Genomic DNA, 27,459 nt, shown 5'->3' with positions numbered 1-27,459 from the left:
TAAAAAGGCGAAAATCAATTTTCAAATAAGGTTAAAACATTAATCGATGTACGAAAAATACGGAAAAAAAACGCCCCGCGCTTGTTTCTATTTCATTATTTTTGTTTGAAGCTTAATTTTGGAGAAAAATTATTAGTTTGATGTACTTTAGAAGCGCGTTTTTAATTTTTTTTTCAACTATATTTAGTTTTTTGACTTTTTAGTTCGATGTTTCGTTCAAAACAAAATTTTTCTTCAAGTTCTAGTCATTAGTATTGTGAATATCCAACACAGGGGGCACGGATGTAGAATTTTTGTTGAACAACTTTAAAAAATTAAAAATACGCTTTTAAAGCACATCAAATTAAAAAGGGCGAAAATCAATTTTTAAATAAGGTTAAAACATTAATCGATGTACGAAAAATACGGAAAAAAACGCCCCGCGCTTTTTTCTATTTCATTATTTTTGTTTTAAGCTTAATTTGAAGAAAAATTATAAGTTTGATGTGCTTTAGAAGCGCGTTTTTCAATTTTTTTTCAACTATATTTAGTTTTTCAACTTTTTAGTTCGATGTTTCGTTCAAAACAAAATTTTTCTTCAAACTCTAGTCATTATTATTGTGAATATCCAACACAGGGGGCACGGATGTAGAATTTTTGTTGAACAACTTTAAAAAATTAAAAATACGCTTTTAAAGCACATCAAATTAAAAAGGGCGAAAATCAATTTTTAAATAAGGTTAAAACATTAATCGATGTACGAAAAATACGGAAAAAAACGCCCCGCGCTTTTTTCTATTTCATTATTTTTGTTTTAAGCTTAATTTGAAGAAAAATTATAAGTTTGATGTGCTTTAGAAGCGCGTTTTTCAATTTTTTTTCAACTATATTTAGTTTTTCAACTTTTTAGTTCGATGTTTCGTTCAAAACAAAATTTTTCTTCAAACTCTAGTCATTATTATTGTGAATATCCAACACAGGGGGCACGGATGTAGAATTTTTGTTGAACAACTTTAAAAAATTAAAAATACGCTTTTAAAGCACATCAAATTAAAAAGGCGAAAATCAATTTTCAAATAAGGTTAAAACATTAATCGATGTACGAAAAATACGGAAAAAAAACGCCCCGCGCTTGTTTCTATTTCATTATTTTTGTTTGAAGCTTAATTTTGGAGAAAAATTATTAGTTTGATGTACTTTAGAAGCGCGTTTTTAATTTTTTTTTCAACTATATTTAGTTTTTTGACTTTTTAGTTCGATGTTTCGTTCAAAACAAAATTTTTCTTCAAGTTCTAGTCATTAGTATTGTGAATATCCAACACAGGGGGCACGGATGTAGAATTTTTGTTGAACAACTTTAAAAAATTAAAAATACGCTTTTAAAGCACATCAAATTAAAAAGGGCGAAAATCAATTTTTAAATAAGGTTAAAACATTAATCGATGTACGAAAAATACGGAAAAAAACGCCCCGCGCTTTTTTCTATTTCATTATTTTTGTTTTAAGCTTAATTTGAAGAAAAATTATAAGTTTGATGTGCTTTAGAAGCGCGTTTTTCAATTTTTTTTCAACTATATTTAGTTTTTCAACTTTTTAGTTCGATGTTTCGTTCAAAACAAAATTTTTCTTCAAACTCTAGTCATTATTATTGTGAATATCCAACACAGGGGGCACGGATGTAGAATTTTTGTTGAACAACTTTAAAAAATTAAAAATACGCTTTTAAAGCACATCAAATTAAAAAGGCGAAAATCAATTTTCAAATAAGGTTAAAACATTAATCGATGTACGAAAAATACGGAAAAAAAACGCCCCGCGCTTGTTTCTATTTCATTATTTTTGTTTGAAGCTTAATTTTGGAGAAAAATTATTAGTTTGATGTACTTTAGAAGCGCGTTTTTAATTTTTTTTTCAACTATATTTAGTTTTTTGACTTTTTAGTTCGATGTTTCGTTCAAAACAAAATTTTTCTTCAAGTTCTAGTCATTAGTATTGTGAATATCCAACACAGGGGGCACGGATGTAGAATTTTTGTTGAACAACTTTAAAAAATTAAAAATACGCTTTTAAAGCACATCAAATTAAAAAGGGCGAAAATCAATTTTTAAATAAGGTTAAAACATTAATCGATGTACGAAAAATACGGAAAAAAACGCCCCGCGCTTTTTTCTATTTCATTATTTTTGTTTTAAGCTTAATTTGAAGAAAAATTATAAGTTTGATGTGCTTTAGAAGCGCGTTTTTCAATTTTTTTTCAACTATATTTAGTTTTTCAACTTTTTAGTTCGATGTTTCGTTCAAAACAAAATTTTTCTTCAAACTCTAGTCATTAGTATTGTGAATATCCAACACAGGGGGCACGGATGTAGAATTTTTCTTGAACAACTTTAAAAAATTAAAAATACGCTTTTAAAGCACATCAAATTAAAAAGGCGAAAATCAATTTTTAAATAAGGTTAAAACATTAATCGATGTACGAAAAATACGGAAAAAAAACGCCCCGCGCTTGTTTCTATTTCATTATTTTTGTTTTAAGCTTAATTTTGGAGAAAAATTATTAGTTTGATGTGCTTTAGAAGCGCGTTTTTAATTTTTTTTTCAACTATATTTAGTTTTTTGACTTTTTAGTTCGATGTTTCGTTCAAAACAAAATTTTTCTTCAAACTCTAGTCATTAGTATTGTGAATATCCAACACAGGGGGCACGGATGTAGAATTTTTCTTGAACAACTTTAAAAAATTAAAAACATGCTTTTAAAGCACATCAAATTAAAAAGGCGAAAATCAATTTTCAAATAAGGTTAAAACATTAATCGATGTACGAAAAATACGGAAAAAAACGCCCCGCGCTTGTTTCTATTTCATTATTTTTGTTTTAAGCTTAATTTTGGAGAAAAATTATTAGTTTGATGTGCTTTAGAAGCGCGTTTTTAATTTTTTTTTCAACTATATTTAGTTTTTTAACTTTTTAGTTCGATGTTTCGTTCAAAACAAAATTTTTCTTCAAGTTCTAGTCATTAGTATTGTGAATATCCAACACAGGGGGCACGGATGTAGAATTTTTGTTGAACAACTTTAAAAAATTAAAAATACGCTTTTAAAGCACATCAAATTAAAAAGGCGAAAATCAATTTTTAAATAAGGTTAAAACATTAATCGATGTACGAAAAATACGGAAAAAAACGCCCCGCGCTTGTTTCTATTTCATTATTTTTGTTTTAAGCTTAATTTTGGAGAAAAATTATTAGTTTGATGTACTTTAGAAGCGCGTTTTTAATTTTTTTTTCAACTATATTTAGTTTTTTGACTTTTTAGTTCGATGTTTCGTTCAAAACAAAATTTTTCTTCAAACTCTAGTCATTAGTATTGTGAATATCCAACACAGGGGGCACGGATGTAGAATTTTTCTTGAACAACTTTAAAAAATTAAAAATACGCTTTTAAAGCACATCAAATTAAAAAGGGCGAAAATCAATTTTCAAATAAGGTTAAAACATTAATCGATGTACGAAAAATACGAAAAAAAACGCCCCGCGCTTGTTTCTATTTCATTATTTTTGTTTTAAGCTTAATTTTGAAGAAAAATTATTAGTTTGATGTGCTTTAGAAGCGCGTTTTTAATTTTTTTTTCAACTATATTTAGTTTTTTGACTTTTTAGTTCGATGTTTCGTTCAAAACAAAATTTTTCTTCAAGTTCTAGTCATTAGTATTGTGAATATCCAACACAGGGGGCACGGATGTAGAATTTTTCTTGAACAACTTTAAAAAATTAAAAATACGCTTTTAAAGCACATCAAATTAAAAAGGGCGAAAATCAATTTTTAAATAAGGTTAAAACATTAATCGATGTACGAAAAATACGGAAAAAAACGCCCCGCGCTTGTTTCTATTTCATTATTTTTGTTTTAAGCTTAATTTTGGAGAAAAATTATTAGTTTGATGTGCTTTAGAAGCGCGTTTTTAATTTTTTTTCAACTATATTTAGTTTTTTTAACTTTTTACATCGATGTTTCGTTCAAAACAAAATTTTTCTTCAAGTTCTAGTCATTAGTATTGTGAATATCCAACACAGGGGGCAGGGATGTAGAATTTTTCTTGAACAACACAATAAAACTCAAGGTGTTCAAATTCTAAAGTAATACTGATGCAGGTAGTACAGTAAATCTCCAACAGAGGACAAAAAGTTGTGAAATTTGTTTCGATGTAAAAGAGAAAATTCGCAATGATAATTTCTAAAGAAAATTTGTCGACAAAATATAATTTGTTCACAGTTTGAAAGGGATTTGAATCCACGAAATCTTAGCCCGCTCGGCTAACGAACTTTTGAGCCAAGGAATCAAACAAAAACGACAGAATTTGACTAAGAAGAAAGTGTTGTTTCATTAATACTATGCACCAGCTCATAAATCCGTTATTGCAATGGTTAGATTAGGTTAGAAATTAGAAATACAAACAGTTGAGAATTTAATTACTATCAACTCTATTCCTTACCTACACCATCAATCACTAACGAGAAAATTCAGAAGATAGAAGGTAATCATTAGTCATTAACAATATCTTGTTGAACGGTACTCATATAATTGAAGTGAACAATCCATGGATAGTTTCAATAAACAATATAAAACTAAAAACTTTTTCGAGTGTTTCACCAAACTATAAATATGTACAAGATCCCGAATTAGTATTTGTTCAAACTCGTTTCATTTGAATAACGTGCTAATAGACTAAGAAGATTAATGAAGAAGATGCTAAAAAACAAGATACAAGTGATTGCAAGAATTTTCCTATTATTTCAAACTTTGGAGAAACCCCATAGTTTTATCTTCGGCCATGGGAGTTAAGAAACGACAAAGGTTGAGTCACAATAAAATAAATAACACCACCCATTGAAGCCGTATATTTAACAACAATTTTTGACTTTTACACATTTTGCTGTCCACCTCTTCTTGCAAATCTTGTTTTTGTAATGAATCCAGCGCTATAACATCGTTATCTTTCCAGGACAATATCATCGTTCCTCCCTTTTTAAAAGCGTTTCATTCATTTTTACAGAATTGGGTTTTTTGATGGGATCAGGTATGCCATTGCGAATTATTTTTATTCTACACAATTTATGAGTCAGTCCAAACATAACCTTATTCCGCAAATTTGTGATTGATTGTTGGGAATTGATCAAATTGACAGCTGACCCGACCTATCCCTATCTCACACTATTTTGTTTTATGTATAGTCAAAGTTGGTAACCATGGTTATATTTGGCAGTACTCTTAGATATGTTCGAGTGACAGTGACAGTATAAAACAAAAATTGTGACAGGCGAACTTGTTCCAATTTGTAATTTTAAGAATTTTTAAGTATTGAGCACCAATCTGATGATTTTTCAGCAAGAGTTTTGTATCATTTCTCAACAAAGAACCCAAACCCACTGAAAATAACAACATCGATATATGCCATAAAATTACTGACCCGTTGAATCCGTCTCCTTATGTCTGTTTGTTGCTGATTTACTGTTTTCGAATGTAACATCCAAAATAATTGGTTGAATCTTCTAGTGAACACATTGGAAACAAATAGTATTTTGGTTATGCACCGGAAGACCAATAATCATGTAAATTTAGCAAAAACCTAGATCCCTTATTCAAAATTACACCGATAAAGGCCATGAATGTCATATAAAATCTTCGGAAAGAGTTTTATTTCTCAATTTGTTCTTGTAGTAACTATTTGTTTTGTCTACTAATTTTTCCGTGAAACACAGCTTCAAAAATTGTAGTGGTTCTTCGATTTTGAAAATTTTTGGCTCTGGTACTGTATTAATTGTTAAAAAAATTGATGTTCTATAAGGGAATGTCGTTTCCAGTGACATAACTCTAAGCATTGCTGTCTACAGTTGGTGTATCTTATTCTGAATTAGATTCAATAATTTCAAATCTTTTTTTAGACGACGCCATCTGAAAGTTGTTCGTTCTGTATTCATTTTTTGAATGTTCCGTGTAATGACATTGACAGTTCCGTACTCCAAAACACTTTCGGGACGCTCTAGAGTGACTCTAGCCACTTCAATGTTGACAGTTGTCAGTTCCACTTCGATGATTTTATCGATTTTTTAGACGACGCTGAAAGTTGTTCGTTCTGTATTCATTTTTTGAATGTTCCGTGTAATGACATTGACAGTTCCGTACTGCAAAACACTTTCGGGACGCTCTAGAGTGACTCTAGCCACTTCAATGTTGATAGTTGACAGTTCCACTTCGATGATTTTATCGATTTTTTAGACGACGCTGAAAGTTGTTCGTTCTGTATTCATTTTTTGAATGTTCCGTGTAATGACATTGACAGTTCCGTACTGCAAAACACTTTCGGGACGCTCTAGAGTGACTCTAGCCACTTCAATGTTGACAGTTGACAGTTCCACTTCGATGATTTTATCGAAGGCACAAAAACATCTACAAATTGTATCGAAATTATATATTCCATCTGGATCTAATTCAATAAATATTTATAATTGTTACGTATAATTGAGTACATTATATTATTAAATAAATGAAATGTTTATAATTCTCTATTATTTATTTTCTTTCCTCGGTGTAATTGAAAAAGTTTTGGATCTTGATGATGTAATTGAAAAATTATTTTTCTGTATGTACCCATGCCGGATAGTTTAGTTCTGAATATAGAATAATAAGTTGAATAGATAAAATTACAGAGATTGGAACTTGAAATTGTTCAAATTATCCTAACAATATAAAATTCAAGGACAGCGGTTTCATCATTACGTACTATGTGAACAAAACTTGGAGCAGATCGATTTTTATTCTTAAATCGACAATTTACAATACGAAAATATTATCCCCCTATAGCACCTTCTCTGAATTATAAGCACCCCACGAAAATTTCAAATAAATAAATAACAAAATTGAAAAAAAGTTTCGTGAAACTGAACGTGTAAAAAATATTGAAAAACCAGGTGGAAATGTTCAATTTACTGATGATGATATTTTTAGAGTTTTGCATAGAGAAAATTACCACCCTTACAAAGCCGTATTTTGGTTTTTCCCAATGGGTGGATTGGAAGACGTGGAACGATCGAATGGCCAACTAGATCCCCCGATTTGACTCCTCTCGACTACTTCTCAATGAGTTATTTAAAATCTAAAATATACCAGACAATATTGGCGATTTAAAAGTTAGGATAAAGGTCATACAAAATGTTGGAAAATTCCAAAATCGCCTCGGTTATTATCAGTAACGTAGTGACGTCGAAAATAATCAGTAGTTACAACCTTTCCTCGCAATTGCGAGTCATTGGAGACATCTTCGGAGGAGTTACAATTCAATATTCGTCGAGGCATTAGCCAGGAAAGTAGTTGTTTCCTCCTTTGAAGAACGGCGCAATACATTTTCGAAATTATTTCAACAAATTATTCTGATATGTGATAGTTTGGAGCTAAAGATCATTTTTATGAACTAGAGAGTAATAAAACGATGAAGCATCCGTTATCCTACCTAACCTAACCTAACCACTTGTTTTAGAAGACAGTTAAAAAGTTATAATTCGAATATTGTCGTATGAAATAAGAATTTTTAATCTGTTGCAATTAATATTTATTTATTTCATCATTAATATTAACTTCTGCATTATCTCTTCTTCTATTTAATCGTATTGACTGTATTTTCCCAGTTTGTAAACTTACAGCCTTCAAAAAGAACTTTGAATTTGAAGTAATAATTTTTTCTTGAAACTTCTTTTTTTTTATCTGTGCCCATACAAGTTTAATCGGGTTTAGTTCGCAATGATATGGTTGAGATCCGGCCACCGTCATTCCACGATTTACTGTAGTTCCAACTATTCTAGTCCAATTTCGTCAAAATCAACATATTTTTAAAAAATTCTAGTCAATTTCGAATCCCATTTGGTATAATATGCTTTCTAAAACTTAGATATTTTGTAACGTGACGAACCAGCTCGCGAAATGAGTTCCTAAACCCTGTCCGGATATTATGGAATTCTAAAATTCGGCGAATCCTTCGATGTTTGCTGTTTATATAACTTTTTATTATAGCAGACGGTTTATTTACATTGTTTTTATTGAATACTATTTTTTAGAATTCTTTTGAGATATATAAGAAGTTTGTGTAGTGATCGAGAAGTTTGAATGAATTATTTAATTAGTTAAGTGATAGTGATAAGTGAATTATATAATTTAGTTAAGTGTAGTGTATATTATTTAAATAAATAAAGAAAACATGAAATTGGTTATCAAAATTTTCGGAATATTTTTGTTTCTATTTATCTATTTAACTATCTAAGTCACATTTATCAACATTCTGAACAATCGGAGGTATCTACACGTGTTCATAGTTACACAACAGTTCGAGTCTTACCAAAAGTCACCAAATACGCCAACACGTTGATGTACATGTGAATTTTCGTCTTATTTATTTTTTTTACGCGAATCGATATCGCCTTAGCTACATTCTGTTTGTATTGCAACGAAAAACTAATCCAGTCGAATTGGGGATTGTTTATAGAATGGATAAAATTGCGAAACCAGTTTTCACTTTAGAATTAAATTGTAAAATTCTACCGGGTCTAGTCACTATTGGAAAATACGATGGAGCTCATCCTTGCATCACTGCTGCCACTACAACCGATAAGGTGACTATTGAATTGTTTATTCCGTTTTATTATTACGAATTTTATCATCTTCGTTCGTATTATTACAATCTTCAGTTAGATACAAGCTTACATAGTACATTTATATATTTTTATCCATTTTACTGATAATTTATAGTCGTACATCAGCTCTACAAACATATTTGGTCCTCGGCAATCTCCTCAACATTTTTCTTTGGTTCACCCACACCATTATCGTATTTTTTCGTTTCCTCCTCGTTGAGCGTGAATTGTTTTAATATTTTCTTCGCTTTGGGTTGAATTATGATAAAAGTAGATTGTGTTTTAAGGTGTTGATTCATAGTCCGCATAGAAGAAATACCAATACAACTGGAAGAGTTTTATGGTCTGATTCGAACAAAGAAATTGCTTATTTGAATATTAATCAAACGATAACGTGTTTAACTGCAGGAACCATACTTCCAAATGAAGATAAAGACGTACTACTCATAGGTGATGTAAATTGTTAGAAATAATACTCAAACACTAATTTTAATGGTCAAAAACCAATTTGGAGAAGGTACCATTTCAAATTCGGGAGAATGAGAAGTTGTTGTAGTTAAATCCTTAAAAAATTCTTGAAAACACCAAATTGCAAAGGCGAGATATCTAATACCCAATCAGAAAACATACCAAACACGGGATATGCTATATTCTAAATATATTGTTACGAACAAGTCCATGACTTAGGCCGTAAAGCAGGTCCTGTCCGGTTATAATGAAACTCTAAAGTTTAACGAGCACGACGATTCGTTTGATGGTTTTTAGTGCCTTTGATATTTATTTTGATGCTTTTTATACAAAGCGGCGAGATTTTTTTACTAATTTGCTTAGTAATTTGTATTGATTGTTTATTTTCTAGAATTTTTGAGAAATTCGTTTTGGGTATATAAACGAGAATGAATACGAGAAGGAAAACCCGTTTCCTTTCAAGTGATAACTTGAGAGTGAATTATAATTCTCAATGATTAAGTGTAAAAGCAAATGGGATGAAAACACCAAACAAGAAATGTACAGAAATATCATCAAAAACAGCAGATGGAACTAGAGTGTACGGGCTTAGAACCAAACACTCTGAAAACCTGGGCAGCGCACCAAGAATTTTTCGAATAGAAATCTATGTAATTAAGAAATGGATTCAGTTCAATCTAGACAGGAACGATCGCCAACAGGATACACCAGAGCAAAAGAAAATGAAATAGCTGATAAGCTCGCTACAGCGGGGCGGACGAGCTCTTGATGGGATCCGAACCCTTGAAGACCCCAAATCCATTTCCAAGATCTGGTTAAAAGGAAAAATAAGAAGGAAAAATGACTTTAATTTGGTTCTGATCCTGGTATACCGACCAAGCTAAAGATTGACCCAAACAAAAAGGAGCACCTGTACTATAATTTTAATTCAAAATCCTCGCTCCATTTTGCTCAATATTATTTTGTTTTTTTGATGTTGTTTCTTACGATAAACGAAGTTTTACTTAAGTTTGAACACAACTTTTGATGGCGAGTTTTAGTTTAAACATTTTTGGGTTTGATCTTTTCCGTTTTATTCGCCATAAGTTCTAATAGTCCAGTCAAAATAGACATTCGACTTAACCAAAACTCGCATAAAGCTGAAAATTGGCAGAGACGTTGAATACATCATTATAAATGAAATGTCAAGAGCCCCCTTTTTTTTAAACGTGGTTTCCCCAGTTAGTCTATCTATAGTAATAAAAAAAGTTTGATCAGATCGTATCCTATTGATTGAAACAATGGTAATATTGCTAACGATCAAAGTGCAAACAGATGTTTTCTCCTTTATATTATTATATTAAAAAATTGTCTAATTCGATTTCGACAATTATTTCTTCGCCTTCATTTTCTTCTTCTTTCAGGATTTCCGTTCGCTGTTCTGAGAAAAGGAATTTTATCAATTATTTCTTCATTAATATCATCAATCTCTTCATCTGCTGTATTTGTTTCGATATTGGAGCAAGTCTGACCCTGGGTGGGACTAAAGTTTGAATTTGCTCCAGTTATCTGTTAATTTCCAACCCCATCTTTCTGGGTCCAACTCATTGCCTAGGCACACTTGATCTTGATAATACACAAGTGTTGAAGGGCAGAAGCAGATTTTGGAAGCAGACAAGGCAACTTTTATTGTTCTATACAGGTTTTACAAATCTCAAATACCTATAATTGTCTATGGAATGACGTTATTTGGGAGCACCATATATTGCAAGAAGAAAACGAATTCTATTTGTAACGATGTCGTCTGGAGAAGAGTCAATCTTTGTAAATACTTCTGCGGAATCAATTAAATCATTACGTTTTGCAGTCAGATTTTGTGATGAATATATTGTTGATTGTATTTGAGTTTTCCCGGGTTTCAAAAAGTAGATAATTTTATCATTTTCTTTCTCAATTTTATCATCTTCTTCAACAACGACAGTTGTATTTAAACTTTTGCACTGTTCTATTGCTATTTCAATTATAAAGGCCTCAGATTGTTTTATTGAAATATTAGCAGCTGTAAATTTTGTGAATGTTTGCAAGAAATTGTTGTCGGTTCGCTGGAACTTTCATAGATCGATCAAAAACGATATCAACAGATGTTTTTGTAGTCCGACAACGTTGTTCTGCGGCTTTCATATTTTTCGTATGATCAGTATAACCATCAAATACCATCGTGATGAAACACAAACCCATAGTTTCTTAGTTTCATTCATATTGAACGTCCGATGACGTGTGTATCCATTTTAGTGCATATTATGTGAAATATGAATTTTCTAATGATTAAAACCGCTATATCTCACGAATGGTGAGTCGTAAGACAAAATGTAACTAGACCATTTTTGTAGAAAATTGTATGATCTACAACTTTTGTCTAATCTATTTTCAGAGTAATACTTACCGTTTTCGAGAAAAATTGAAAAAACCTTAATTTCGTACTTTTTAACATTGAATAAAATTTTTTGCAGAAGTACGATCGAAGGGGATTTTTGACATTTCATTTATAATGATGTATTCAACGTCTTTACCAATTTTCAGCTCTATGCGAGTTTTGGTTAAGTCAAATGTCTATTTTGACTGGACTATTAGAGCTTAGGGCGAATAAAACGGAAAAAATCAAACTCAAAAATGTTCAAACTAAAACTCGCCATCAAAAGTTGTGTTCAAACTCAAGTAAAACTTCGTTTATTGTAAGAAACAATCATATTGAACGTCCGATGACGTGTATATCCATTTTAGTGCATATTATGTGAAATATGAATTTTCTAATGATTAAAACCGCTATATCTCACGAATGGTGAGTCGTAAGACAAAATGTAACTGGACCATTTTTGTAGAAAATTGTATGATCTACAACTTTTGTCTAATCTATTTTCAGAGTAATACTTACCGTTTTCGAGAAAAATTGAAAAAACCTTAATTTCGTACTTTTTAACATTGAATAAAATTTTTTGCAGAAGTACGATCGAAGGGGATTTTTGACATTTCATTTATAATGATGTATCCAACGTCTTTACCAATTTTCAGCTCTATGCGAGTTTTGGTTAAGTCAAATGTCTATTTTGACTGGACTATTAGAACTTAGGGCGAATAAAACGGTAAAGATCAAACCCAAAAATGTTTAAACTAAAACTCGCCATCAAAAGTTGTGTTCAAACTCAAGTAAAACTTCGTTTATCGTAAGAAACAACATCAAAAAAACAAAATAATATTGAGCAAAATGGAGCGAGGATTTTGAATTAAAATTATAGTACAGGTGCTCCTTTTTGTTTGGGTCAATCTTTAGCTTGGTCGGTATACCAGGATCAGAACCAAATTAAAGTCATTTTTCCTTCTTATTTTTCCTTTTAACCAGATCTTGGAAATGGATTTGGGGTCTCCAAGGATTCGGATCCCATCAAGAGCTCGTCCGCCCCGCTGTAGCGAGCTTTTCAGCTATTTCATTTTGTTTTGCTCCGGTGTATCCTGTTGGCGATCGTTCCTGTCTAGATTGAACTGAATCCATTTCTTAATTACATAGATTTCTACTCGAAAAATTCTTGGTGCGCTGCCCAGGTTTTCAGAGTGTTTGGTTCTAAGCCCGTACACTCTAGTTCCATCTGCTGTTTTTGATGATATTTCTGGACATTTCTTGTTTGGTGTTTTCATCCCATTTGCTTTTACACTTAATCATTGAGAATTCATGGGAAGTTATCACTTGAAAAAAACGGGTTTTACCTGTCTCGGTCTAATTATTAAAACCGTGATATCTCACGAACGGTGAGTTGTAAGAGAAAAAGTGACTGGACTAATTTTGTAGAAAATTCTATGATCTACAACTTTTGTTGAGCTTATTTTCACGATAGTACTTACCGTTTTCGAGAAAAATTAAAAAAAAAACTTAATTTTGTACTTTTTAACATTGATTGCGAATTTTGGTTAAGTAAAATGTCTATTTGGACTGGACTATTAGAGCTTAGGGCGAATAAAACAGAAAAGATCAAACCCAAAATTGTTTAAACTAAAACTCGCCAACGAAAGTTGCATTTGAAGTTGATTAAAACTTCGTTTATTGTAAGTCAAATGTCTATTTTGACTGTACTATTAGAACTGAATATGAATAGTTACATTTTATGGAAAAATATTCCGTAGGAACCAGCACTCACTTACTAGTTTACCACGTTCATGACAATAAAGATATTTTATATAAAGAATGTCCAGATGGAGTACGTTCTGTAGCTGTGGGGACATTCAAAGACGTGAAGAACATCATGATGGTGGGTGGAAATTCTTCCGTACACGCTTATGATAATCAAGGAAATGAAATATTTTGGACGGCCGTTGGAGATATAGTAACGTCACTAATTTTTATGGATTATAATCAAGACGGACAAAACGAAGTTAGTTTATTCATAAATTTAGTTTGACCACTTTGAAAAACATCATCATCCCTTTTGTCCCACTGTATTCAAAAAGAACTTTCAAGGCGTAGCTCCCTACTGACATTAATCCTTTCCAAATCGCACCAAATCATCTAAAGATCTTTTTGTATCAGTCTTGGTATTGCAATGAAGCTTTTTGAGACTATGATCTAAGTCCTAGGTGCTAGATATTTTGGTTTGAATCTAATATAGATAACATGGAAGTGGATTCAGATATGCTGGATGTAAAACAAATATTTTTTCATTGATTATGGCTTTATTGTTTTCCAAAATGATCTCCATTAAGATCAACACAGTTTTGCTTGCATTTGAACCAATTGTCGAAGCATTTTTTCCACTACGATCAAGGTACTTCCAAAACATGCGATTTGAACGCACCAACCGCTTCTTCAGAATAAGAATAAATCTTTGGATGTTAAACAAGGACTGTACGGCGAAAGATCCATCGAATTGATGTTTTGACTGTTCAAAAACGTTTCTGTTTGAAGTGATGTATGAGAGCTCGCATTGTGTCGTGGTGTTTAGAGGTTTCTATGATTTGTTCAAACACCTCTGATAAACAAACGCTGGTAATCCGTTCAGAATTCACCGTTCCACGTTGTTCTAATGGAAAGGCGACATGTCCAATTAGTCCTAGAGAATAGGCAACCGTTTTTTGGTTGGCAACTTTTGTTCATCTTGAAAGACCCATACGACTCAATAGCATTCGTATGACCACCATAAAAAATATCGAACTTTATGGAGGTGATGTCAGTTTTGACATATCTATGCTAAATCTCCAAACTTAAGTAGCAATCTTCGCATGACAGGTGGAAGACAGCTCAGGAAATCCAAACAGTCCAGAGATTTCAGTATTTCGCAGTGACTGGACTACCTTGTTGACCAACGTTTGGAAATACTCCTCAGGATGTTGTCAACGTTATTAAGGGGTTTGGTGTAGGTGGATAACCTTCATAAAATTCACCTAAATGTACTAATAATATTAGTAAAAGTGAAAGACAATTCAAATCAACTTTAAGGATCAATTTAGTTGTGGTGGTTGTCCAAATCCTGTTCCTTAAGTCCGGAACACACTTATCATGCATCCTTCCGATCCGACTACGATTATACAGTCGGATTAGTGTCTAAAAGGGGTTTTACACTGATGCGTGTTCGATTCCATTCCTAAACGACTCCGATAGCTCAAACTATTCGTTCAAGGACACTTGTCCGTTGAAATTTTGGAACTTTGTAGTGGCAATAACGCAAAAACACAATCAATTGAAAAGGAGGGGAATAATTTTATTGGACGATAATAAAACCCTTCCTCTAAAATCGTATCATCAGTACTGTCAAGTAGTTCGCGGTTTTATCGAGGTGGAGCTGCAAATCGGGGAGTACCATTGATGCCAACCGGTCGAAATTTTCCCCCAAGCATATTTTAAACTCCCCTGAATTAACACTGAAATAACCTAAGTTTTGTTTATATTTTTTTGGTTAAAGTAATGAGTTTAATATTAAGCCCTTCTTTTTCTTTCCGAGTTTTTTCAAAAAATCCGGCAGCGATCCGTTCTTTGGAGTAAAATCGAACCGGAGTCGAATCGGAATGGTGAACGACAAGTATGTTCAGGCCTTTAGCTACCCGAAACCTCCTTCGTCCGATCCAATTTCATTGTATTTTATAAGTATGTTATAGTTATGATATTTTTTTGAATTCAAATTTTTCAAGTTAGTTGTAAGTTCGGAAGATTACAATATTAGAATATTCGATAAAGACAAGATGCTAGCCGAACATTTAGAAACAGAAGTAGTAACAAATTTACTACCATTACATGAAAACTTATTCGCTTATTCCGTCTCTAACGGGACAATAGGTATATACGAACAAGACGTACGGTTATGGAGGGTAAAGGTGAATATAAATCAAAAAACCAAAAACAAAATTATTGTAATAGTCGTTTTAGTCGAAGCATTTCGCAATTTCACTACATTCTTACGACCTACTAGGTCAAGGTAGTCCCCAATTGGTCACAGGATGGTCCAACGGTAAAATAGATTTCAGATCTGTTAAAACCGGCGAGGTTCTTCATAAAGATTCGACGGGATCCGGCGTATCAGGTATTGTCGAAGGTGATTATAGATCAATGGGGAAAACCGATTTAATATGCGTATCATCCGAAGGCGAAGGTAAAAAATAATTAGAATAAATTATTTATTAGAGATGTACGAAATGTTCATTTTGTAGTAAGAGGCTATACAACTACAAAAAATGTTACGACTAGCACCGATTCAGAAACAGATCAAAATATTATTAGGGAACTATTGGCAGAGAAACAATCTTTATTAATGGAATTGAAACAATACGATACCAATAATAAATATAATGAAAATATTTTCCACGAAACAGAATCGTATGAAAATAGCGGCGTTATACCGGCTAGTACCAGATTAGAATTAGCGATTAGTACCAACGACACGAATCATAATCAAAAAGTGAGTAAATTTTTCTTTTTTCTCCATTATTTCGACGTAGTTAAACGCCTGGGTATCATCTAGAATATGGGATGGCTTTAATTGCCAGAGATCTTCGTTTTCTATTTCATACGCAACCAGGTGCGGTGCTCTGGAGTCCACACTTCGAGATAACGTGGATAGAGGTTTCGTCCTCTGTTTTTAGCGTCAGGTTTAGCGTCTTCGGGTGTTTATTGAGGCGACACTGCCCTGATAGAACTCCTGTTTGAGTTGGTACATTTTTCTCACTTAGGTTAACATCTTCAGCAGATCTACTCTGTAGGTTGTCCCAATAATTGGATTTGTTCCTATCTCGTTCAATTTTTGGAGAAAATTCCAGACGAGTTTGAATTTTATGATATCGGAGCTTAGATTGAACTGAACACATTTTTCCATTGCATAAATTTTTGCTTGAGAAAGCTTGCCCAAGTATTAAAGCAGAATATAGTGTTTAGTGTAAGTGTTAACTGTATTAGAGTCGAAGAAACTACTGAGTAACATCGTTTTAAGAGTAAAATAAGCAGATGAATCGCTTATTGATTGTTTTAAGATCGTAATGTCCGAGAAAAACCTATTAAGTTTCGGTAAAAGCAGTCTTAGAACCCCCAGAGAAACTTTTTGATATAATATGTTTCAGCCACACGTAGAACTCTATCTCTGTACCAACAATTCAACCATAATAAAGGCGGCCATAATTTTTGCTGAAGGAATATTTAATGGAGAAACACATGTAGTTCATCCCCCTATGACAAAATTAAAATCGCAATTACTGATTCCTCTATATTTACCAAAAGATTGTCCTGTAGATATTCACGTCAAGGTAAGTAATCACACTTGTAGTGTAGTATAAGTAAAACTGATTATTTCATTCCGTCTTTGGTGGTATTGCAAGGCCGCGCTGCTTTTCTACGTTTTATCGTGCCCACCAATGCACATTCTCTTCCTATTTTCCCCAAACTTCCTTCGTTGGTTTTTCTTTCCATGCAGCTCTCAAAATTCTTCGGTAGATCCACGTATCGAATGCCTCCGATCTGTTCATGGGGTTAATTCTCAGTGTCCAGCCGTAGCACTGACCATACGTAGCATTTTGGGAATCTCAATATGAGGTTGAGATCAGTAAACACGTTTGATGACCAGTCTTCACATAACCTCAAATTATAGAGCACCATCACCATAAATTCGCTTGGTGGATAGCTTCACAACACTTGGTGCTCTCTGTAAGGCTTCGCAGCCTCTTCTATACTCGACAAGGCTCAAACTCGTCCATCTTTGGAGTATTGTTGGACAGTTTGGAGCATGAATGACAGATGCTATTCCGAGCAGGACTTACTCGATGGTCAGACGCGGCTTATAAACACCAAGTTAGCCTGCAGGTACCTAGAACTTCAATTTGTCGAGACTCATTTATTTGGAGGAGTGCAGGCCTGTGGAGTCAGCTAGTAAGGCAACCACAGGAGTTGAAGATCAAACATAAAAGAACTTCGAGTTTATTTTAGTTGTTGACCATATTTTTTGTCGTTCTTAGGTACTGGTTGGTTTTCCAAACAGCTGCCAGTTTCACGTGTTTGAGGTAACAAGACAATTACCGAAATTTTCAATGTATTCTTTAAAAGATGTAGACGGAAAAATAAGAAGCGATAGTTTCGTCATAATTAAATTAAACGAAAGGTTACAGAGAATTTGCATGTGGGCGAATCAAAATTTTTTACTTAGCGAAGAGGTCAAATTCGAATCTGGTACTACGTTGAAGCTTTCTTTTAAATGTTTGCGAGACGGTTCTAATTTGGATATGGTGTTCGAAAATAGTGGAAAAGTTACTGTTTTTACTAAGGATATAGCTTTAGCTGCGGATTTAGTACAGTCTTTAGCTGCTCATTTGAATATAAACAGTTTAGAGGTTGGTATAAGGTCTATTTGATTATTTTTTGAGCCCAGCTCAACTTATATACCATTAGTAGCACCAAACGGGTATTTCGTTTGGTACTACATTAAATAAATGATGAGAAACGTTTGAAAAAAGTGACACAGATTTGTAATATTAGTAGATGAATGAAACTAGATACAAATTTAGAATTATAAACATTCCGAAATGTTGTATTTAAAGGCAACTGCTTCCTTTCCACTGGAAGAAGAAAAAATTACAACTTTAATGGGGAGATTACAAGAAATCCAAAATGCTCGGTTGCATTTAGAAACGGACGTGGCAGATAGAATGTCCCAAATAAGAGGGTTGATTGTCCAAGCGGAAGATTGTAGAATTAACGATTTGTAAGTGTTTTGGACTACTGTATATACATTATTTTAAAATTTCCTTACTCGAGTGTATATCTGTAAATATTTTCTTAACCACTCGATTTGGGCAATTTATCGAAATGTATCGAGTGATAATTTGCATTATCCAAAACTATTATACAGTTCTGAAGCAGGAAATGTTTCATTTGTTTGAACAGTTCTTCAAAAACATCAGTAAGCATTCAAGCTTAAAATCGATCGAAATCTAGCAATTTTAGAGACCTTCATCGATCTTCTTGAGCAATTAAGTTCATCTTACCCTAATCTTCAAACTTGTCTTGGTCGCAAGGTATGTTTTTTATTTTTAAGGGGTGAAAATCACCCCTTACTCCAATAAATTGAAAGCTAATGAATTAAAGCACTAATGGGCTGTAGTTATGTTCAAATATAATAAATGTCGATTGTTTGGTATCATGACTTTAATATTTTGATATTTTACACCTCACCTACCCTTAAAAACAACCCCTATAACAAAGATTATTTAAAAAATGTGGAAAAAAGCATGAAATTTTTTCTATTTTGGATCGTAATAGGAGAATTTTGTTTCTTCAAGTATAATAAATTTGACCCTCAATATTTTTAATAATGCAACTAACCAAAAACCACCCCTCAGAATGTAAAAAATTGCAAATTACTAAATGGAATCAGTTAGAGGGCTCATTATGTTCAAATATGTGAAATAATTGTTGTTTTTTTACAATTTAAGTAATATTTCTATTTTTTATACGTAACTACCCTTTAAAACTACCCTAATACAGTTATTTAAAAAACGACTGAAAATATGAAATCATTTTATTTTCGATTTTGAGTAGAAGAAATATTTATAATTTGAATATAACAAACCTGATACATAAATTTTTAATTTAATTCAACCCCTTCCCTTTAAGCTTTTTGTATTCATCCATACATCATTTTGTAGGGAATTTCATAAGCTACAAAACCATAGGTGTTTCAACCCTTCTAGGCCCTTTTCTTCAGAAAATTTTGATGATAAAGGGTAGCATTGAAATCAATACTTTAAACGCTTATATCTCGTTTAATTTTCAAGCTACGTGAGTTTAAAAAAAAGCAAAATGTCCAAAATGAAAGCTAAATTTTAATTATAAGAAAATTATTTCGTTTATCCAATAGCTTTTGAGATATTTTGAAAAAATTACGTTTTTTTTTAAATTTCACAACCATTCAAAACTTTTCGAAAGTATTTTCGTCATAACTCGCTTAATTTTCATGCTAGACGGTTTTATAAAAACTTATTTTAAAGGTCTGAAACAGTACTTTAAAAATGTTTATCACAATTTTTTATGAAAAATTGATCGTTTTTGCGTTATTTGAGCTCAAACCCCTGCATAAACGTTTTTTTTAAAAAATCGAAATAAAATTTCACATTAAACAACTTTTTCCAAAATATACGTGTTCCAAACCATTCAAACTTTTGGAACGTGTTGTTAGGGCTCAAATAAAGATAATTTTACATGGGCTACGATTAATTTTAATTTTGCCGCAAATGGTGTCAAATTTACCGACATTTTTTTTTCTTCAAATTCGAGTTACTTAACTTATTTTCGTCATAACTCGCTTAATTTTCATGCTAGACGATTTTGTAAAAGCCCATTTTAAAGGTCTGAAAAAGTACTTTAAAAATGTTTATCACAATTTTTTATGAAAAATTGATCTTTTTCGCGTTATTTGAACTCAAACCCCTGCACATTTTTTTCTTCAAATTCGAGTTACTTAACTTATTTTCGACATAACTCGCTTAATTTTCATGCTAAACAATTTTATAAAAGCTCATTTTAAAGATCTAACAAAGTACTTTAAAAATGTTTATAACATTTTTTTACGAAAAATTGAACGTTTTTGCATTATTTGAACTCAAACTTCTACATAAACGTTTTTTTTTTAAAAATCGAAAAAAAATTCACATTAAACAACTTTATTCAAAATATACGTGTTCCAGGCCATTCAAACTTTTGGAACGTGTTGTTAGGGCTCAATCAAAGATAATTTTACATGGGCTACGATTAATTTTAATTTTGCCGCACATGGTGTCAAATTTACCGACATTTTTTTTCTTCAAATTCGAGTTACTTAACTTATTTTCGTCATAACTCGCTTAATTTTTATGCTAGACGATTTTGTAAAAGCCCATTTTAAAGGTCTGAAAAAGTACTTTAAAAATGTTTATCACAATTTTTTATGAAAAATTGATCTTTTTCGCGTTATTTGAACTCAAACCCCTGCACATTTTTTTCTTCAAATTTGAGTTACTTAACTTATTTTCGACATAACTCGCTTAATTCTCATGCTAGACGGTTTTATAAAAGCTCATTTTAAAGATCTAACAAAGTACTTTAAAAATGTTTATAACATTTTTTTACGAAAAATTGAACGTTTTTGCATTATTTGAACTCAAACTTCTACATAAACGTTTTTTTTTTAAAATCGAAAAAAAATTCACATTAAACAACTTTATTCAAAATATACGTGTTCCAGGCCATTCAAACTTTTGGAACGTGTTGTTAGGGCTCAATCAAAGATAATTTTACATGGGCTACGATTAATTTTAATTTTGCCGCACATGGTGTCAAATTTACCGACATTTTTTTTCTTCAAATTCGAGTTACTTAACTTATTTTCGTCATAACTCGCTTAATTTTTATGCTAGACGAGTTTATAAAAGCTCATTTTAAAGGTCCAAAACAGTACTTTAAAAATGTTTATTACAGTTTTTTATTAAAAATAGATAGTTTTTCCGTTATTTGAGCTCAAACCTCTGCATAAATTTACAAAAAAGAAAAAATTTACTTTCAGTGACTCATAAGTTGCTGAATATTATTTAAAAAATTTAATTTAAACCGACTAATTTCTTTATTTTTTTATAAGCTTCAATTTTGATAAGAATAATTTTTTCCAAAAAATGCGTGATTTTCGAGTTTTTCGTGAAAAAATGTTGAAAAACGTGTTTTTTTTCTATAATCTTCAATCGCGAATAACTTAGAAACTATTGAGTTAAATAAAAAACTTCATACCACATTTTCCTCATAAAATTCAATTCTCTATCGATTCCCGCGGTGTTATTTTGAAATTTTGACTTTCTACCCCCGAGTAAGGGTGGCATCCACCCCTGGAGTAGAAGCATACATTGGCACCAAATCAGGTTTGTTATTTGCATCATTTTTGAGCTTATCTCAAAATTTCAAACTAATCCACGAAGGTCTTTAAAATTGCGAGTTGATTTGCTTTGGTTCACTGTACTATAAATGGTAGAGTAGATTCCAAAGTCAATAAAACGCCTTTAACAAAACCGTTTGTACTGTCGATGTCTACTATTAGTGATTTCCAATTTGTTGTGCACTAAACCCATGATACGACCCTGATTAGCTTGAAAACCGTGAGCTGGGTATCCAAGAATCAATTGGAAAAAACTTCGTTAGGTTTTGTTGCAATTTTCATAACATTTCACAAATTATTTGTTTATTTGTTGCCGTGTCTGAGATACCAGATACTTGATTAACTGAATATCAAATACAAATACTACGGAAGCACTTCTTGGAGACTGTTTACTATAATCGAAGGTGGTCTCAGAAGTACCTGGCCTGACCTACAGATGACAGTAGTTGCTTAAAAAATCCCACAGTATTAGTAAGTACACAATCCAGACAGCATATTATGTTTTGAGTTTGAAGACAGCAAAGTTTAAACTTGGACGCAGGACCTGCGAAGACCAGCATCTTAGTGGTCGACCAAATGGAGTGATGAATCCTGAAGAAGTGCGTTCATTAACTGAAAACTTGGTTAGTTTGTTCATAATGGAACAAAAACAGCATCGTGAAGATGTTTCCATGATGAAGTCAAATTTCTGGGCAGTTTCATAACCATGGAGGAAACGTGGGTCCATTACTACACACCCAAAACAAAAGAATAATCAAAACAACGGACTGAAAAGGAAGGGAACCGGTTCCAAACAAGGTAATGACCGTTCCATCTGCAGGTAAGGTCATGGCGTCGGTTTTTCGGGTCAATTTCCTTATTACAAAGTTTGAGCGATTAAATCAAGCAAAAACGGCCGTTTTTGGCTAAAAGAAAAGTGTTGCTTCATCAATACAAAGCACCAGATCAGATATCTGTTATTGCAATGGTTAAAATTGATGAATTAAAGTTTGAATTGGTACCTAATGCACCCTATTTACCAGATTTGGCCTCCTAGGTTTATTTTTTGTTTCTAGACTTGAAAAATTACCTCAGTGGTCCAAAACTGAAGAGGTGATGTCGACAGTTAATCGATATTTTGGGAATCTTGACGATTCTTATTATTTCGTTGAAAAATAGATAAATTTGTTTTTCAAAATATCTGTGTTTTCTTTGTCGGGCCAAGTACCATCTCCCTATACCTTCTTAGCCCTTTAACAGTCTTCTCCATTTAGTATTAACGCATATTCTCAAAATAATAGAAGAAAATTCTATTTCAATTATTCAATCAAATAAATCGAAATCAATTTGGAATAAATGCCCACAAAATGCCTTCAATTTCACCGTTTGAGTTCAAAAGCACAAGTTTGAAGCTCATGGAACCCAAATATTCGTCTGGTACTTGAGGTGCAAGAGGAAAACGCAGCGAACAATTTTGAACAAGCATTGTCCACCAATGTGCCCGATTGAGTAAATTATTTGCGTGTTTTCGACTGGTAACAGCTTCGTCTTGTCAAAATTCATTTGGTGTATGTACCTCATTGATCTATTTTATATCTAAATAAAATAATTTCATCTTTGGTGTCTCATTAGACTTTCTGGTACATCAGATTATTCTATAATAATATTAAAAATGATTGTACCAAGTTTTTGATGTTTTATTACTCTCTCACAATTGAAAACAGACTTTAATTATGCTTGGAACGATATTTTTTTTTGTTTAAATATGATACAAATTTGTAGAGAGAATTTGTCTGCTCAATATAACGAATTAATGATCGTCAACAAAGAATTGATTAACGGATATAATATTAAAGTTCAAAATTACAATGAGGGTGTTGAAACGATGAAAACCATCAATTCCATTATCCAAAAAGCGTCTAGGTTACGAGGTATGTCAATTGTATGTCAAAATATATAAGTTTATATATTTAATTTTCAAATTTCAGTTGGACAAAAGTCGTCGAATATGATTAATTTTTGTAAAACCTGCTTGAACAATAACAGCCCAGAAGGTTTGATCAAAGTGATAAGAACGGGAGAAATTTGAAGGAAACATACACAATATCATTAAGAATCAACCAAATTGTTTAAAAACGATTATTTTATATAAAACTTTCCTAAATTTTGGTTATGTTGACCTTGTACAAACGGAAAATAAATGAAACAGTGAAACGAAACACTCCATTTCCATTTCCACACTCTAATTAATTCTTTAAATATATACCGATACTACCTCAATGATTTTCATCAAGGTACAAGTTTATGACCAATAGAATTCATCCTTTCTAGCTTTCAAAAGCTGAAATTTCCTACAGTTTTTCCATCAAACTCCTTCCAGAAGTCCTAAGAAGCCTTGTTCCTCGACTTGTCACGTAACCATTCGCTTTGTATTCGAATCGCAGTCGACCTAATAAATAATAGTCACGTAGCGACAAATCGGGACTATAGGGAGGGTGTTCCACTGTTTTCCAAACCCAGCTGTATGTGGTTTGGCGTTGTCTTGCAGCAATATTGCACTACAAAGTGGAATCTTCCGTAGTTTTGATCTGCAGATATTCTTAGGAGGCTACTATATACTACGCCTTCGTTTTCCTTCCTCCACTCCATAGATGCTCGTTTACTATCCGGAATACAGTGATGGTGTCTTTGGTGAATATTAGGTGCAGTAAATTTCCACCAATTCCTTAGCTAAATCGCGTCGTTTTCCCAAAATGAGTTTTTCTTCAGTGTTGACGTTCTCGTCGTTGTTTTGGGGCGCCGTTTCTCACAATTTCTTCGCCATTCCATTCCAACGGATTCGAATAGAGCAAAAAATTCGGACTAGAGAGCAACACAGACTTCTCACAGTTAATGACAAGACAACATCTATGGGAAGCCAAGCAAATGGGAATAGAAATTGAATTGGTTTGGACACCAAATCACACGGGGATACACGGGAATGAAGAGGCAGATAAAATTGCGAAGCAAAGCCTCAATGAAGATAATATCAATCACCATGATGTGTGCATCTTTATAGAATTGGAGTGTGAGTTTGAAAGCTCTGTTTTAAGCTTGGAATGCATACTTATTAATCCAACTGCTAAAAGTGCTTCGCTAATATTTGCTTTTTTGAAAAAAAAAACGAACTGTAGAATTTAATAACTTCAGAAGGCTTGAATGAGTGATGACTATGAGTCAGACGCGATAATATTCGCAACTCTGGACAGTTAAATCAAATTGCAGGAACCTTAACTTAGCCTGGATGGATAATCTAAGGATTGAGCCCATCACCACAAAAAAAAGAAGAAGTATAATTGAATTTCAAATAGTGATTGTTGAAATTTGAAACTTAAAGCTGAGTATCTATGTTAAATAAAAAAGTAAATCTTTATTCAAACATTCGTGATTTTATACAGAGTGATTTTTATGTATGGAACGTCTCAATTATCCCGCAAACGTACGATTATTATAAATTTTTGTGTGCGCAAAGGTGTTGGAATACGACCGGTATTATGATAGTATCTGCATTGTTGTCAAATCTTTCATTTTTTCGGAAATATAACGAACTTTGTTATTTCAAATGGATCATGAAACAAATCTCGTAACGAAGTCTGATGCCAGTGAGAGATCCCCCAAGGAGGGAACGTAGGGAACTCTAAGGGACATGTAACGATGAATAGAGAGTTGAAAATAGGGAAAAAGTACTAGCAAAAGCTTCGTTAGTTAGATCGAAGCGTCAAAAAAAAGTCTTTTGGTAAATAACTTGAAGCGGGCATCATCCACTGATGGGTCTCCGTAAATCTATGAAGTCCTCTGGCCAGCGTCTTTTCAATCTTCTCTGTTCCATTGGATCAGTGGATATTAGTGGTTTTCGTTGCGGTTTTTGTTTCTTATCGCCGAATAACTTCATTGAAGGTTGGAATACCGAGGTCTGTGTTTAATGTGTGGTTTCTTATAAACCATGGAGCATTAACTACTATTTTAGATTGAAAAGTTCGCAGTATCTTGGTGTTCTATTGTTTACTGCAACCCCATTACTCTATGCCATATGTCCATATTGATTTTAGGACGATTTTGTACATAAGTATCTCATTTTCTATTGTTAACTGCCGATTAGCCAGTTCATATTTTGAAGTTTTAGCTTTAGTTGCGTTTTTTGAGGTTTGGAACTTTTCTGTTTTCACTGGAATCGCGATTTGTGTGGATTTGTCAGTGTTGCCTTTCATTCTCCACTGATGTAGCCATTCTTGTAGAACGTTTAGGTGGTATTGTAGCTTTTCTGGTGCTCTTGGAGGGTCTGTATCAGAAGAAATTATTGCGGTATCATCTGCGAAGGTGGCGATTAGAGTAGCGTCGGTAGTTGGAATATCAGCAGTATACATAAGGTACAGATAAGGGCCGAGGACGCTTCCTTGGGGAACGCCGCATTTAGTACGAAACCGTATCATTTATTTAACACTCAGGCATGAATTAAGTTTCGAATCTTCAATTTTTATGTACTCAAACCTGAAGAGGAAGCTCGTTGAAGAGATTACCGCCTATTTTGAGACTAAAGACAAATCGTATTATAAAATGGTCTCGAGAAACTTTGCAGCCTACCTGTCATTTAACTTTCACTATAATTGGAGAATAAAATATGAATAGACTTACCGTTAGAAATAGTTTCATGTTTTCGGAGCTGATGGTATCGGAAAATGATAAATTTTTTCCAAATTTCCATTTATATTCGGAAGAAACATATTATAACTCTATTATAAGCATATTACTCATTATAATTATCTCGTACACGTGAAATTTCAATCAGACTTATTGTATTGTATTCGGAGAATCATTTCTTAATTATTTCTAAATTTTTTTCAATTATTTTTCAATTAAAGTAAAATGGTGTTTGCTGCAAAATCGGCTGGCTAGGATGACGTTTGGTTGGTGGTTAGAAAAAAATTTGCTAGAACTGCAAATTACAAGCAATAAAAATTGTATTATAACCATGTAGGAGCCCCCAGACTTGAATGGGGGGGCTTAGCTTGGACCATCGAAGTCCCGCCATCTTATAGTCACCCAAACCGGGCTGAAGTCTGGATAATCCGACCTCGGCCATCCTATAGTCAGCCAATCTTGGCAAAAGTCTCAATAACTGTATAAAGTTTTGTCCTAATCTAATCTTATCCATAATATATATCTCAACATAACATAAGTAATAATTTTTTATGTATAAAATTCTTTTATTAATAAACGACAATAAAAAATATAAGTTTAATTATTCAACTAATATTTTTATGTACAATAATTAGTACGGTGTATTAATAAAAATTTGTCATGTATCATTTTATTAACGATACGAGGTTTGGCTATTAAATATCGAGACTGGTTATGGTTTCCATACGTTTTTTCCATTGATCTAAGCAGTGCGGAAGTCTTTTTTGCTTTACCGCTTCCATCAACTCAAATCAGGTCGTTTTCCAAGCATTAACCTTTCAAGGAAATCTCAGCAGACCCGTTCACCAAGAGCTTTTGGTCAGGAAACAGATTTTTTAACACCAACTTCGCATAGACTTTTATCATGTGTAATTTAACGTGCAAAATTTTTCTAATCGTTTCTTTATCGGTAATTACAGCGTCGACAATTATCCGGATGCTCATTCGACAATCTGCACGCACAATTTGGTTGATTTTGGTCACTGTTTCTGCAGTTGAAACAGTCACAGGGCGACCTGGGCGCTGGTCATCTTCAGTGCTCTCTCGGCAATCATTAAAGCGCTTACAGTACTCAAAACCACGCGCACGAGATGCAGAATTGTCCCCAGAGGGTTCTTGCAACTATTTATAGCACTCAGTCGGAGTTTTTTTTCGATTTAACGAGAAATTTGACATTAATATGTTGCTCCACGAGAAAAAAAACACTTTCGTTTCAAATCGCTACTGCACAAATACTATAAT

The 27,459-nt window shown here is 32.8% G+C and overlaps 1 protein-coding gene across 1 annotated transcript; it reads left to right on the top strand.

The window, feature by feature from the left end:
• The first annotated feature begins 8,459 nt into the window (after window positions 1-8,459).
• LOC130897891 (Bardet-Biedl syndrome 2 protein homolog) lies at window positions 8,460-23,720 on the top strand. The gene is made up of 11 exons (XM_057806839.1): window positions 8,460-8,638; window positions 8,947-9,109; window positions 13,280-13,527; window positions 15,278-15,460; window positions 15,513-15,735; window positions 15,794-16,041; window positions 16,697-16,879; window positions 17,585-17,956; window positions 18,164-18,327; window positions 23,284-23,432; window positions 23,490-23,720. The coding sequence occupies exons 1-11, from the start codon at window positions 8,513-8,515 to the stop codon at window positions 23,588-23,590; spliced, it is 2,160 nt and encodes a 719-aa protein (XP_057662822.1). The 5' UTR covers window positions 8,460-8,512; the 3' UTR covers window positions 23,591-23,720.
• The last annotated feature ends 3,739 nt before the right edge of the window (window positions 23,721-27,459 follow it).

The sequence above is a fragment of the Diorhabda carinulata genome, chromosome 9 (assembly GCF_026250575.1).
Source record: "Diorhabda carinulata isolate Delta chromosome 9, icDioCari1.1, whole genome shotgun sequence".
Lineage (NCBI taxonomy): Eukaryota > Metazoa > Arthropoda > Insecta > Coleoptera > Chrysomelidae > Diorhabda > Diorhabda carinulata.
The sequence above is the reverse complement of the archived record's forward strand: the minus strand, read 5'-3'. Positions and strand labels throughout refer to the sequence as shown.

What these genes read in the sequence shown, in the direction of transcription:
- LOC130897891 (XM_057806839.1), top strand. Translation starts at nt 8,513, where the DNA reads ATGGATAAAATTGCGAAACCAGTTTTCACTTTAGAATTAAATTGTAAA. An exon ending in TAAAGACGTACTACTCATAG is followed by an intron (nt 9,110 to 13,279) that starts GTGATGTAAATT and finishes AATATTCCGTAG; the next exon opens with GAACCAGCACTCACTTACTA. An exon ending in AAAAGCGTCTAGGTTACGAG is followed by an intron (nt 23,433 to 23,489) that starts GTATGTCAATTG and finishes TTCAAATTTCAG; the next exon opens with TTGGACAAAAGTCGTCGAAT.